Source organism: Hippopotamus amphibius, chromosome 1 (assembly GCF_030028045.1).
Source record: "Hippopotamus amphibius kiboko isolate mHipAmp2 chromosome 1, mHipAmp2.hap2, whole genome shotgun sequence".
Lineage (NCBI taxonomy): Eukaryota > Metazoa > Chordata > Mammalia > Artiodactyla > Hippopotamidae > Hippopotamus > Hippopotamus amphibius.
Genome location: NC_080186.1, coordinates 18,850,770 through 18,864,586, shown reverse-complemented (window position 1 = coordinate 18,864,586; position 13,817 = coordinate 18,850,770). Strand labels below are relative to the sequence as shown.

Here is a 13,817-nt window from a genome sequence, read left to right as displayed (position 1 = left end):
CTTGTAAAGTTGATTGTATCTACCTTTGTCCAGAGGATTTTCTGGAGGGTTCTGTGAAAATAAATGAGGCTAGTGATTACAAATGCCTGCTCCTCGGATGAGGGACGCAGCAAATAAGCCTAGCCTCTGCTCTCCCAACAGGTTTTTTGGGGGATTCTTCTCATTTAGGCATCTCAGACAATCCTAGGCCTGAGGTTTTCCTAGTTGGGTGTGTATGGGGTGTGAGTGCTTCTGAAGGGCCGCTGGGTGATGCCCCGGGCTATGGGGCGGGGCAAATAAATCCACTGGCCTGGCCACAGCCTTTATGTGCACACTGCTTAGCGGTCAGAGGACCAAGCAGGAGGCAAGATGAACTAGTGGGTGCGTGCACGCGTGCACACACTTTAGACAGGCGGGGATTCCTCCTGCTGGTTACTAACTCTGTGACCCTGGGACTGCCCTGAACTCCAGCTTCCTCATCTGTAGAAACAGAGATAATCACACCAAATTCAAAGGGTCAATGAGATGATGCTCGGGGGTTACTGAACCCAGTGCTTGGCATGTAGGAAGTGCTCCACAAACGGAAGTTGTAATTATGGTTGAAATATCTGGCTGGGACTTCAGGGAAAGACTTCCGACTCAGCAGTGGGGCTATGGGGCATCTCTTTGTGAACGCCCCCACCCCCAATCATACACAAAAGCATTTCCCAGCCCCTCAGCACAGCCTGTAGTGGGATCTGTAAGAGAGGCCAGTGGTGGCAGGTGGGATGGCAGCAAGGGGGTGTGGGCATTGGCAGCAAGGGGGAAGTGGGGCCGGGCTTGTCTGGGCAAAGCAGAGCCTGCCTTCTGCTACGAGGCGGATTCCGCTCCAGAGAGCGTGTGAGCTCCAGTTCCCAGTTTGAAACCGAAACTTGGAAGGAAAAAAACACACAAAGAACCCTAGACACTCATACAACCAAAACCAAACGATCCTTTCCCAGGGGCTGCAGGGCTTCACACCTTCCCCCAACACTGGCCCTTCTATGGGAGGCTGGGTAGGAGCCAAAGGGGAGGGAGGATGAGAGGGTGGGAGGCTGGTCTGTGAGGAAGGAGGTGGCCCCTGGGCCTGACTGGATGTGGCCTCAGCTTAAGTACAAAACATGCCTCATTTTGCAGTCCTCTGAAAGGAGAGCCACAGATAATAGCCACAGGGCAAAGCCTGAGTACCTTCCAGGAACAGCCAGGAAGAGTAGCAGGAGTTAGTCTTAGACCGCCCGGAGGTAGAAGATCAGTCTGAGTTGTGGGGGATGGGGGGCGTGCTGGGGGTGTTTCCCAGGGCCCTAGTCTTGGGTCCTCTAGACAGGGAATGGTACATAATTCCTCACTGCACAGGGGCCCCCATGCTGGGCTGGTCAAATGACCTAGGCAGCAAGGGCTCACTGGCCTCCACCCGGGGGTGGAAGCCTGAGAGGGTGGTCACCATGTGGCCCTCCAACTCCACTCCCCCATGCCACGCCCTGCCAAGAGGGATCTCCTGGGCAGAGAGCAAAGGCTACTGTGGTCCTTAGCACTAATCCCCCGGAGCCCATGGCAGGTGGCAGGCACTGCCCGGCCCCCTGGAAGGTAAAGCTTTACTCCCTCCTGTGTCATCCAGACTTGAAGGTGGAGAAGACCTGTGGAGCATCCCTGGCTGGGCTCCCTCAAAATGATGTCCAGTCACAACTCCCTTTCCAGATTCATCGCCAGCCATTTCCTTCGTGGACCCTCTGACTTAGCCGGTAGCAGGTTTTCTGGGCGCTTCTGCCTCTGTGTCTTTACTCCACTGCTCCTGCCCCTCTGAACACTACTTATCACCTCTGAGCCTCCATTCCCCTAGCTGAAAAATGTGCGTAATGGTATCTACCTCATGGTCTGGCCATGGGGGTTAAAAGAGATAAGCTTGGCCCATTATCCAGCGTGTAGCAGGTGGTCAAGTAAATCACAGTCACTCTCATCATCACCATGACAGTCAAATGACTTGGTTACTTCTGACATGTGGCCCTGTGCTTCCCTCTCCACCTGAGTAGGTGGTGGATGAAGACCCTTCCGTCTGTCTCCTACTCCTTTCCTTCCCAACCGTGATCAGTGTCTGGTTTCTGCAGACGGCCTTGACCCGATTGGGCACTCTCCACCCCAACTCCACATCGCCTCTACCTCTCCACAAAGCCAAGTCCAAACACAGCTCAGTTCCGAGCAACAGGCTTCTGCCAGGCAGAGTGAATCTGCTGGGAGCTCCCAGAACCAACGTCTTAGAGGGAAGGGGCAGGGCAGGGGTACGGGAAGGGAGAGCTGTGCCGGGTACTCACCCCCGCTTGCACTTCTTGTACACTTTGTAAATGTTCTCTTCAGGGAAGCCATACTTCTCAGAGATCTGGAAGAGAATGGCAGGAGATTCACCCTCTGCTTCCAAAACTGGGTTCATACCAGTCTTTTATATCATGATGTTCAATTTCCTGATCATAAAAGTAATATATATTTTCTACTCTATACACAGAGGAGAAAAATACAATGAAGAAAATTATAACCACCTATAATTCTGTATCCCAGAGACAGAAACACTAATAACACCTGAGGGTACTCCTTCCTGTCTTTCGGCCGTGTACACAGGTATTTTTATATCCCATGGGGATAGCTTTACTTATCATTGTATATTATAAGCCTTCCCATATCACAACAACTCTTGACCAGCAGCATATTTACTGGTTGTAAACTATCCCAAGGGGCATATACCATTTCCCTCGATCCCTGCATATCGTCAGACATTTGGATTGTTCCAGTGCTGAGGGCTCCCCACTCACTAGCTGGCTCAGCAGCTGTGCAAACCATTCGTGCAGATGGAAATGGGGCCTAGCTCATAGGGTTGTTGAAAGAATTAAATGAATTGGTCTATGTAAAACACTTAGGACAGTTCCTGGTATGTTCTAAATAAATGCCAATACTCAAATAAATGGTCATTCTTATTTCAGAAGTGGTGCAACGGGGATGCTCTTGTCCTGTTGTGTGTGTGTGTGTGGGGTGGGGATGGACAACCCAAACACTTACCACTTTCTAGCAGGAATTATTTACCCCATTTGATGGGTGAGGATGCTGAGCTTGAAGAAGATGAGGTATGCACCCAAGGCCTAACCTAGAGCCCAGATGTCCTGCCCCCATCACATTCTAGAACGTTGGAACTTGGTCTACTAGTGAGAAAACTGCAGCTCGGAGGCCTCAGCAGCCTGGCTGAGCTCACACGGTCAGAGGCAACCCACTTCTCCCCTGACCTCCTGAAGTCTCCTGTGGGGCAGACAGAACTGGTCTGGTCCCAGTTCCACCACCTGGGGTTGCAGAACTCCGAACAAGTCACTTTACTTCACCAAGCCTCAATCTCCTCATTTCTAAAATGGGTGTCATGATGGGATGTACCCACAGGTGGTTCTGCATGGGAACTGAGACGGTTATATCAAGGTCCTGGCCCAGGACCATCCCTTGGGAGAACTTGGTCAAATGCTGCTGGTTAGTACTACTGGCTGCCTTGGAGCTGCAGGGAACTGCAGGCCACAAGTTCAGGTTGAGGTTGTCCTCTCTGGGCCTTTTAGGAAGAGGAGCCAATTCAGCTCCTCAGCTAGTCTCTGCCTTGACAGAGATCTCTCCAGGCAAGAAAAGTTCTTAGACTACTTATCTCAATGGCAATGTGGCTAGAAGCTATCAGGAAGATCTCAAGTCAGTCTGAGCAAGAATTTAGGAACTTCCTAACTATATGTTGTACAAAGACAACTGCTTTGTATGGCTACCCTATAAGCAATGAGCCCTCCATCCCTGAAGTATGCAAGTCAAGAGTGGGCACCTGCTTGGAAGAGCTACTGAGGAGAGAGCTCGGGCACCAGATGGGGAGCAGGCCCTTTAAGGCAGTGGTCCCCAACCTTTTCAGCACCAGGGACTGGTTTCGTGGAAGACAATTTTTCCACAGTCGGTGGCGGGGTGAGGGGTGGGGGAGAAGGTTCAGATGGCAATGGGGAGCGATGGGGAGTGATGGGGAGCGATGGGGAGCGATGGGGAGGGGCAGATGAAGCTTCGCTCCCTTGCTTGCCACTCATCTCCTGTTGTGCAGCCCAGTTCCTAACAGGCCGCAGACTGGTACTGGGGGTTGGGGAGCTCTGCTTTAAGGTATTGTCCAACCCCAAAATTCTAAGTCTGTATTCTAGTGACATTAATGGGCTTTTGTGAGCCCAATTTCCTGGGGCTGGTGCCACGCAGGGCTGATGCTATGTGAAGAGAGCAGGATAACATAGCCGAGGGGAGCTTGGGCTAGAACCTCAGCTCTGTCACTTCTAGTAACCTTGGCAAGTCACCTGACCTCTGGGAGGCTATTTCCTTATGGGAAATGAGGAGATCATTAACAGTGCCCACTTTCAGGTTGTTAAGAGAACATGGTGAGCTAGCAAATGCAGCATGCCTGACAAGATGCCTGACACACAGTGGGTCTTCAATAAAAGGTAGCTATGTTATTCTCTGATTCATTTTCCCTTCCCCAGCCTGATATCTTGGAACCATCTGGCTTTTCTGCGTGGTTTGACCTTTAAGCACCGCTGGCCCTGGTGGAAGCTGTGTTTGCTCACTTGTTAGCTGAACCACAAAGCTGCTGTGGGTTTTGTTCAGGGCTGTTTCACCCGCTCTCTGGTGGTTTGGGGGGTTGGGGAAGGTCTTCTTGCCCAGACATCACCTTCAGCCGCCCTGGCCAGAGACCCCCAGACAACCACAAGCTGGAGGAATGAGGCCCTCTGGGGAAGAAAGAAGAGTATCTCTGGGGCCTGGCCTTTTGGGGTTTCATTCCCATTAAAACAGAAACAGGTTTGCAAAGCCAACAAAAAGCTCTGGGCTGTCAGACAGCAGCCATCAGATTAAGGAGGATTTATGGTGTGTGTGACTCCCAAGGTGGAGCCAGGGTTCTGGCTGGGAGATAACATCTCAGAGGCACACCCCCACCAGCCGGGCCCCACAGGCGCCCTCAGATGGGGTGGGACGGGTGGGCCACTGGAAAGCCAACGTTCCAGCATATTCCTTCCCAAGAATTTTTCTGTGGGAAATTGGAACTATATGGTGAAGAGTGAGGGGAGATGGGAGTGCAGAGTGGGGTGTGGCCAGGGCAGGGCAGCGTCCACAAGGCCTCTTACCGCACTCCTCAGCCCCTTCAGGTCCGGGGTCTTCAACATGAGGGCATCAAACACCTCCTCAGTCTCCCTCCGCACGTACAACAGAACTGAGAAGCAAAGGGGTGGCTTTTAGTGGTACAAGGGAACATCTGGGGATAGGGGAATCTTAAAAAATATCATTCGTAACCTAAGATTGATGTCTGCAAAAAGAGCAAATCCTCGTTGAGGGTCTGTACCCAGCTGGGAAACACCCCACCTGGCTCTGCAGGTCCTACACACTTGCTCAGACTTTGCTGATTTGGGTGGGTTTGAATCCTTGCTCTGCCACCTGCCAGCTCTGTGACCCTGAAGAAGTTCTTTTCACATCGCTGAGCCTAATTTCATCCAGAGGGAAAAAGGAGGCAGCTCCACCCACTATTTCACAGAGTTGTCGTGGGCAGTACTGACATAACACCAAGTGGGGTACAAGGCTCAGTTCAATGTTGCTGGAAGCTTTTGATTTTAGTTGCTAGTTGGTTTCTTCTTCATGGTCAGCTACAGCCCCCCTCTCCCAGGAAGTCACAGGTTTACTTCAGTACTGAAAGCCAGGTATTGGAAACCCACCCCACCCCTACCCCCATTAGAGAAAATGGGGAGGACCTGCCCAGTATCACAAGCCTGTTGCCTTACCAGCTGCCCCAGGATGCCCATGTCCAACAACGTCAGAGGCAAAAGCTCTCCAGCTCCATGGCTGTCTCTCAAGCACCCTGGATGCCCTCCTTACCCGCTCTACCCCTCACTCAAATCCTGGCCCAGCCCCAACTCCAAGGAGTAAAGCATCCCCTCATGCCCTCCCTGCTGGGGTGGGTGCTGCCCTGGCTGCCTAGACCAGGATCAGCTCGAGGCTTTGAGCAGGCCTCATTGGAGGCTGGGGGCTGGGGGTGGAGTCAGAGGACAGATGGGGCGGAAGTGAGGCTACCTCTCTGCAGATCATCTTCCTTGGCCTGTTTTGAGGGCAGAAGCTCAAACTCCTCGTTGAAGGGCGAGCAGGTGCGCTTCAGAGGCAGCCTGTGGGGATGGCAGAGAGAGGCCTGTGAAGAACCCAGGGGGATCCCAGGGTCTGAGGGGCCCCAGAGGTAAAGAAGACCTTATGAGGGTAGGCACAAAGCAGTTGGACAGAGGTTAAAGTAGTAGGTTCTGGAGTTGGGCTGCATGGGTTCAAATCCCAGCCCTGCCCCTCACCAGCTGGGTGACAGCCTCTCAGTGTCCCCATCTATAGTGGGGTACTTCACAAAGTTGTGAGGCTGAAGGAGACAATGCACACTGCTTTCAGAACAGTGTGTGACATGCAGTAGGGCCTCAGTAAATATGGACTATTATTTCATCATCAATATTATTCTTTTTTGAAAGAATCAAGTTGGACATGAGTCAGAGGGAGGAGGGAGGCTTGTGGGCTTTGGAGTAAGTCAGACTTAGGTTCCAGCCTGCCTCTGCTTCCTGATAGCTGTGTGGCCTTGGGCAAGTCATTTCACTTCTCTGAGCTTCAGTTTCCTTATCTATAAAGTAGAGCAATAACCCATTTGCCTGACTCGCTGGGGCTGTTGTAAGGTAATAAGTGATATAATTTGGTGTGAAAGTACCTTAGGAAAAGTACTTCTTGTTTATAAGGAAGAGACTGATCAACAATACATGATCTTCATAAAGTGCTTTCCCATTTACAGAGATTCTATTACATGCCGCTTCTCATATCTGCCTCATCCTCATGAGGCCATTTTCCTCCTTTGACAGATTCCTAGTTGAGGCTGAAAGGGGTGAAGGGGCTGTGGCTGACAGAGGGAAGGATGTGGAGGTCTATCCTCGGCTGAAGGGCTGCGGGACCCCGGCCCCTTCCATGACCTACTGGAGTCTGGTGGGTTGCGGGGCGGGGAGAGGACATGGAACTGATTCTCCTAAGTCCTCCCTCCCCTCCTTACTCTCTGAATCTGCACCACCATCTCAGGGGATTTTTCTTTCCCATTTTACAAGCAGGTGTCTCGCCAAAGATTCGCCAACTTTTCAAATAAAACAAACCCATAAAAACTCAGGCAGTTTCAGTGGGAAAGGAGTGTGAGTCTAGCTTGGGGGTTGGGGGCAGAGTCTCGAGCCTGTGCCTCTGGGCCCAGCCTCTGGCTTGGGGGACATTCAAGGGAAGCATATGAGCAGTAAACGGGGGACAGGCAGGGAGGTGAGGCCCTGGGCTGCTTCTCTCCATACCTGTTGGAGCTGCCGTGTCCTGCTGAGAGCACTGCCTGCAATGAAGAGAAAGATGTTTTCCATCACATACAGGAAGATAAGAGGAGCCCTCAGCTGCTGGAGGCTTTCTGGGATGAACAATCTTTGTGGGGGGATATGGTTTCAATGCCTTTCTAGCTCATTCTGCTCAGATAAGTCCCCTCAAGTGAGCTGAGATCTTGAGTTGAAAGGAAGCACCAAGCTCAAGTTGGATGAGTCAGGACTCAGTGAACACACGAGGTGCTAAGGAAAGGGCGGCAGAATCAGTGAGTCCCATCTGAGCCCCAGCACACCCAGAAGGGCTGGGACTGCAGTCTGTCCTGCAGCTGGTAACTAGGTAGTTGGAGCTGAGGCAAAAGGAGTGGAAGGGGAAGAGGCAGTCTTTTTTGAACCCTCATGTGTGCCTGGCACTATGCTATCTGGTGCAGCCATCACCAGTCCTATGAGGTAGGACACCCAGACCCCAAGAGGGCAGAGTCTCCGGGATAACACACACAGCAGGCAGAACTGGGATTCAGAATTGGGCTTTCTGCTCTTTCCACAACTCTGGTCTCCTCTCTCAGGCTCATGGGTACAAGGGCTGGTGCCCCACTTCCTCCTTCCACAAAAGAGCTGTCAACCTGGCCACGGGGGCTTTAATCCCAGGTGGTCATCTCCCTACTTGAGGCCTCTGGTTGGGGGAGAGAGTGGTTTAATGCAGCCTCCTGTGCTGTGGGGGCCACAGAACTACTTCAGGGTGTGGAGGATGTAGAGAGGGTTTTGAATGTCTGCCAAGGCCATCAGGGTTGGCTGCTCCTTCAGCTCCATAGTCTATCTTATTGTTTGAAGTCACTGCATTGAACACATCTGTACACCAAGGGCCATTTCTACAAACATTCCCACCTAAACGGTGGGGAGCTCAATGGAAGGAAATAATGAAATTGTCCAATATGGAAACAAACTCACAGACAGGCTCTGGGATCTTGATTCTGCCACTGACTTGTTGTGTGACCTTGTCTGGAAAATGGGGATAATAGTCTCTACCTCAAAGGACGGCTGTGAGGGGAAATGAGACAATGCAGCAAAGGCTGACCCGGTGCCGCTGGCCAGTGCTTAGTAAATGGCTCCTTGTCTTGACAGGTGGTGTAACTAGTGGTATCAGGCACTGCTTCTGAAGCCAGGCTGCCTGGGTCCCAATCCTGGCTCTGCCATGTCCTGTGTAATTTTGGTCTCAATGCCTCAATTTCTACCCCATGAATCCAGGGAGAACAATATTATCAACTTCATAGGGAGGCGGTGAGGGCTAAAGGAGACAACGCATGGAAAGCACTTAGAGCAGCGCCTGCAGTCAAGCAAGTGCTCAGAGGGTTGCTGTGACGGGTATTGTCCACCCAGCTTTGATGCGGCCACAGTTTAACTTGGGGCTCAGATACTAGAAACTTCCCCTGTGTGTGCTCCAACAGCAAACATTTCAATGAGTATGAAGTCCATTTCTTTATTAACATTCTTCTCTTCACTAGAAAAGGTCACTGAAGTTGTATGACCATATACACATTCTTTAGTCCCCTGGGATTCAATAAAGATATTTTGATGATATCAGGACCTATCAACATCTGAATTGGCCTCTACTGGCTTAGTGGCAGGTTGCTCTGCACTGGTCTGCGCTAAGACAGCCCCACCCAGGGGCCAAGACCCTCTCTCAGCCCAAGACCCTCACCCCTCCAGGGCGCTGCAGGCCAGAGAAGTGCACGTTGGGGATGAACAGCACTGGCGGGGTCTCCAGGTCTGCCTCAGGCCGCAGGTAGGTGGTCTCATTGCCCCTGAAGCCGGAGAGCAGGGACCCCTTGATGCCTGTTGGGAAAAGGAAGGCATTGTGCCTTGAGGTTCCTCCATTCATGCCTCCAGCCTCTGCCCTCTAGTCTCCTATCCCCTTCGCCCCAACCCAGCCCCATCATGACCCATCCCCACTGACCACTGTTGCTGGAGTCGGGGCACTTGACCTTCCTGCGGAACTGTTTCCGCTCATCGTCCCGCATCTTCCTTTCCGCTCCCTGTGGGGCAGAGGTGAAAGGGGGTCACCAAGGGTCTTGGGAGGGGTGGGCTGCTTTGCCTCTCAAACATGGCCCAGCCCTCTGGTGCTGCTTTCTTCCCAGAGTGAGACCAGGAAATGGGAAGGTACAAGCACTCAGCCCAGCCCAGCACAGCCCAGCCCTGCTGAGGTCAAGTAAGACCGTGAAACAGAAACATGGAGAAAGAAGAAACTGAGGGAGACAGAGAGGTGTGGGGAGAGAGGAACAGAGAGAGAAACAGAGAAAAGAGAGAGGGACTCAGAGAGAGATAAGAAGAAAGAGAAGTGTGGAAAAGACAGACAGACACTGAGAAAAAGAAACCTGGAGAGCTATTTACAGACATCTAGGAAGAGGTCTTCAGAAAGAGGAAGGGATGAGAGACAGAAATGCAGAGAGCAGAGGAGAATATACATAGAGAGACCAAGACAGACAAATGACAAGCACACAGGGAGAGACATTCAGAGAGCAAGAAACAGAGACAGACACACCCAGAATGCTGGGGAGGATGCAATGGTGGGGGCTGGCCCTCCTCCCTCCCAGGGCCCAACAGAGGGTCCCTCGCAGCCACCTTGTCACAAAAGATCTTGATCTGGCAGACAGCACGGTGTACCAGGCGCTCAGTGCCTGAGCCACAGTCGTAGGTGTCGATCTGCAGGTTCAGAGGGACACCCTTCACCCCCTTCTGCGAGGAGAAGTCTGTGCTGAGGCAGTTGACGCCGATAAACACCTGGGGACAGATGAGGGAGCTAGCTAAACAGCCAACCCAGGTCACCAGGCCTGCTGTCCCATAACTGCCCTGTATAATTATGGAGCCAACTGTGTGCCTGGTGGGCCCCTTAACCTCACAACACCCCTGGAAGGCAAATATCACCTCCTCTCTTTTACAGATGGGGAAACTGATGCTCAGAGAAGGGTGGCAGCTGTCCCAAGGCGACACAGGGAGTGTATAAGGGAACCAGAGTTTGAGCTCAGGTCTTCACCAGTAGACAATGCATCTTCCACTAGATTGCCAAGGGCAGCCCAAAGGATCAAGGCCCTGGGAGGGAGATTAAGGGTCCTTTAGGAGCTTAAAATCCAGAACCCATTTTTTTGCAACTCAGAGCAAGCAGGTAGAGAAGTGCCAAATCCTTCTCCCCCCAGCTCCAGACCACAAAGAGTGAGACACTGCCCCTCTGCACCTCAACCATCAGCTCTCGCCATAGCTGAACCAGTCACCCCCATTTCACAGCTGAGGAAATGGAGGCTCTGAGCACGGACCTGACTTGCTAACATTTCCACAGGGAGTTGGACAAGGTGGCATCGTGGAATGAGCCTAGACGTGGGGCCACTCAGACCTCTGCCACTCAAGCCATGGGGTTTGGGATGTCCTTTAACCTCACCGAGCCTCAGCTTCTTTAACTACAAAATGGGGACAATTAAACGTACCTCTTGTGGCTGTGAGGGTGGTAGAATACGTAGGGGGCTTGGATATTTTGTAACTGTTGTGAGTGGGACAGCTGGAGTCTCAGCCTGAAGTGTGTGTCCAGCTGACCGCAGCCTGGGGTCCGTCTAGGCTGGGCATCTCTTGGCAAGCTCACCTAGTGATTGCCTACTGCTGGCTCCTCCACGGGACACTGGGCCAGAGCCCACTCCAGGCTGGCCCCTGTTCCTTGGGACATTTCCCTTGGAAATGACGCAGACTTGAACAAGTAGAGGTGGGGTGTGGTGCCTGAGCAGACCCCCTTCCTTCCCTGACTGTGGGGGCCAGGCCCCCAGGTGCATGCCAGACATACCTCCCCCTCAGCCAGCTCACACCTGAGAAAGACCCACGCCTGGGGGCTTAAGAGACTGTGAGAAAATCCCAACCGAAACCCACCTCTCCCTTCCCACGAAACTCTTTCCCCCCCTCCCTGAACTGGAGGCCCCAGCTCCTCCCCCAGTCCCTGCTGTCTGTTTGAATAATAATAATCCCTCGTCTTTGTGCCTCTTTTCAGAGCCCCTTCACCTCCATTTTCTCCAGGCATTTCCAGGACCGCCCCGTGAGGCAAGGCAGGGAGACAGGGATTAGGTCCCCAGCTTTTCTAGGCCAGAAAGGCCCTTGCCAAGAGCCAGACCCCACCTTGGTCTGATGGGGTAAGCCTGACCCAGGTAGGTGAAGGGACAGGCCCAAGGTCACCCAGCCCCCAACTCGCAGACTAGTGCCCTTTCTGTGATGCCACCTCTCCAAACAGAAAACCAGGACACAGAGGGACCCTGCAGCACAAGTGAGTTCAAGGCTGGTCTCAAGCACTAAATGGCTTAATCACTGGTATGAAAAATATCACCAGAGGCTCCATTTCTCAGGCCTGTCCAATGGGCCTGGCATTGTGCCCGTCTCTTCGACGTACGCGATCTGTGGGATCTTCACTACAGCTGTAGAAGGCAGGCTATTCTTCCCTTCCTATGCGCTCAAGAAGTGAGGTAATAGATTTCAGCCCCCATTTACCAGACTCCAAAGCACTTCTCTGCACTGGCCCGGAAGTCAGGAAATCTGGCATCAGCAGCAGCTTGCTGTGGGGCCTTGCACAAGGCTTAGTTTTCCTATCTGGTAAATAGGTGGATTGGATTAATAACAACAGCCACCACTTATGTGCCAGGCTGTGCTCTACTGTTTCCTTATCTCACCTGATCCTCCCACCCACCTATCAGTTGGTGCTATGGTTATACCTCAATTTTCAGCTAAGGCACTTGTCCAAGGTCACAGAGCTGGGATATGGGCCCAGACTTTCCAGCTTCAGAGCCTGTGTTTCTCCACCACTATGTATCCTGCCTCCTCCTCTGGTGCCCCCAAAGCAGCAGCTACCAAAATCCTAGGTACAGGCAAGTCCTTTTCCCAGGATGGGTACTTCCTGGCAGCCCAATCCCATCCCAGCCATGCCCCCAGCACTAACCTTGGCCTCCTCGTTGATATTCCACACAAAGGACAGTGCATTATAGGCCACCTCCTCAATGTGTTGCACAGTGTTGAAGTTTTCTTTGCAGTCAGCTGAAACCACAGGAGACCACGAGGAGAGTCAGGAGGGAAGTGATTTGCGGGCATCATGGGGAGGGGTCATTTAGGGGCTGGGCCTCGTTTCTGGCAGGGACTTGTATCCTCTCCCCCAAGAACCATGCTTCAATACCAGAAGGAAATTAGTTATTGTGCCCTGGGCTACAGGTGGAAAAACTGAGGTCCAGCCTGAGAATCAGATCTGCCCAAACCATAGAGGGATTCCTTAACTTTGCCAACTAGGCCAGCGCCCTCATGATTTTGGGGTGGAGCTTATACTTTTCACAGGATGTGATTTAGGAGATCTCCCAGACAAAGCAGTAGTAGTGGGGCTTCCCTGTTGGCACAGTGGTTAAGAATCTGCCCGCCAGTGCTGGGGACACGCGTTCAATCCCTGGTCCAGGAAGATTCCACACGCTGTGGAGCAACTAAGCCCGTGCGCCACAGCTACTGAGCCTATACTCTAGAGCCCGCAAGCGACAACTACTGAGCATGCGCACCACAAGAGAAGCCACCGCAATGAGAAGCCGGTGCACCAGAACGAAGGGTAGCCCTGCTCACCACAACTAGAGAAAGCCCGCGCACAGCACCGAAGACCTCAACGCAGCCCCCCCAAAAAAAAAGCAGCAGTAGTAGTAACAATCGCAATAATAGTGGTAGCAATAGCCATAGTAAAAGTAGTAGTACCAGTACTACTAGGATTGAACTAGTAATATTAAATAAATGATAGTACTACTGCCATATATTGAACACTTACAATGTGGTAAGCCTTCAGTTAATCCTCACAACAATGCTATGAATATTCAGCTTACACGTGAGGAAAATAAAGCTCAGGGAAGTTTGGTCACTTGCCCAGGGTCACACAGCTAATAAAAGGTAGAGCAAGGACTGGAGCTCAGCTCTGTCTGGCTCCTGAACCCAGGCTCCTAATCATTTTGCTAACTGGCCTCTTGGATAAGTCAATGAAACGTCCCTATTTGTACCATGTTCTCTAGCATACGTGGCTCCAAGGCAGAAACAGCACCGTAGGCAGGCAGGCAGCTGGTGTTTTTCCAATTGACAACTGAAGAAACCAAGGCTCAGGAAGAGGAGATGACCCAGGTCACAGGAAGAGAGGGACAGAGCCAGAACCTGGAGATCTGAGGCTGGGTTGTGCCTCCCACCCATCTCGGGGCCCAGGAGAAGGAGGCACACACAGAAGCCTTCCCCTTTCCCCCACCCCCTTCCCACTGACAAAGCCCAAGGGTTCCAGCTTCCAAAGCAGAACTGCCCTTGCACTGAGCTTCAAGCTTTTCAAATCCCTGCCTGCACTGTTATCTTATGCATTTGTGTCTCAATTGGCCAAGCCCCCTGATGGGGACAGCAGGTCAGCATCCCAGGGGT

General features: G+C 52.2%; 1 protein-coding gene across 2 annotated transcripts in view; it reads right to left on the bottom strand.

Moving 5' to 3' along the window:
- The window catches only part of GRHL3 (grainyhead like transcription factor 3), a 35,941-nt gene that overhangs the window by 2,878 nt on the left and 19,246 nt on the right, over positions 1 to 13,817 (bottom strand). The window contains exons 8-16 of one of the 2 annotated variants that reach the window (XR_009048117.1): positions 12,337 to 12,431; positions 9,996 to 10,154; positions 9,331 to 9,409; positions 9,076 to 9,209; positions 7,362 to 7,396; positions 6,088 to 6,176; positions 5,151 to 5,236; positions 4,596 to 4,757; positions 2,304 to 2,368 (exon numbers count right to left, since the gene is read on the bottom strand). Coding sequence is in view for 1 of the 2 variants with exons in the window: in XM_057700181.1 (XP_057556164.1) it covers positions 2,304 to 2,368; positions 5,151 to 5,236; positions 6,088 to 6,176; positions 7,362 to 7,396; positions 9,076 to 9,209; positions 9,331 to 9,409; positions 9,996 to 10,154; positions 12,337 to 12,431 (742 nt within the window). In the remaining variant the exon portion in view is untranslated. The remainder of the gene's footprint in view (positions 1 to 2,303; positions 2,369 to 4,595; positions 4,758 to 5,150; positions 5,237 to 6,087; positions 6,177 to 7,361; positions 7,397 to 9,075; positions 9,210 to 9,330; positions 9,410 to 9,995; positions 10,155 to 12,336; positions 12,432 to 13,817) is intronic. The other variant, XM_057700181.1, reaches the window with a different exon arrangement.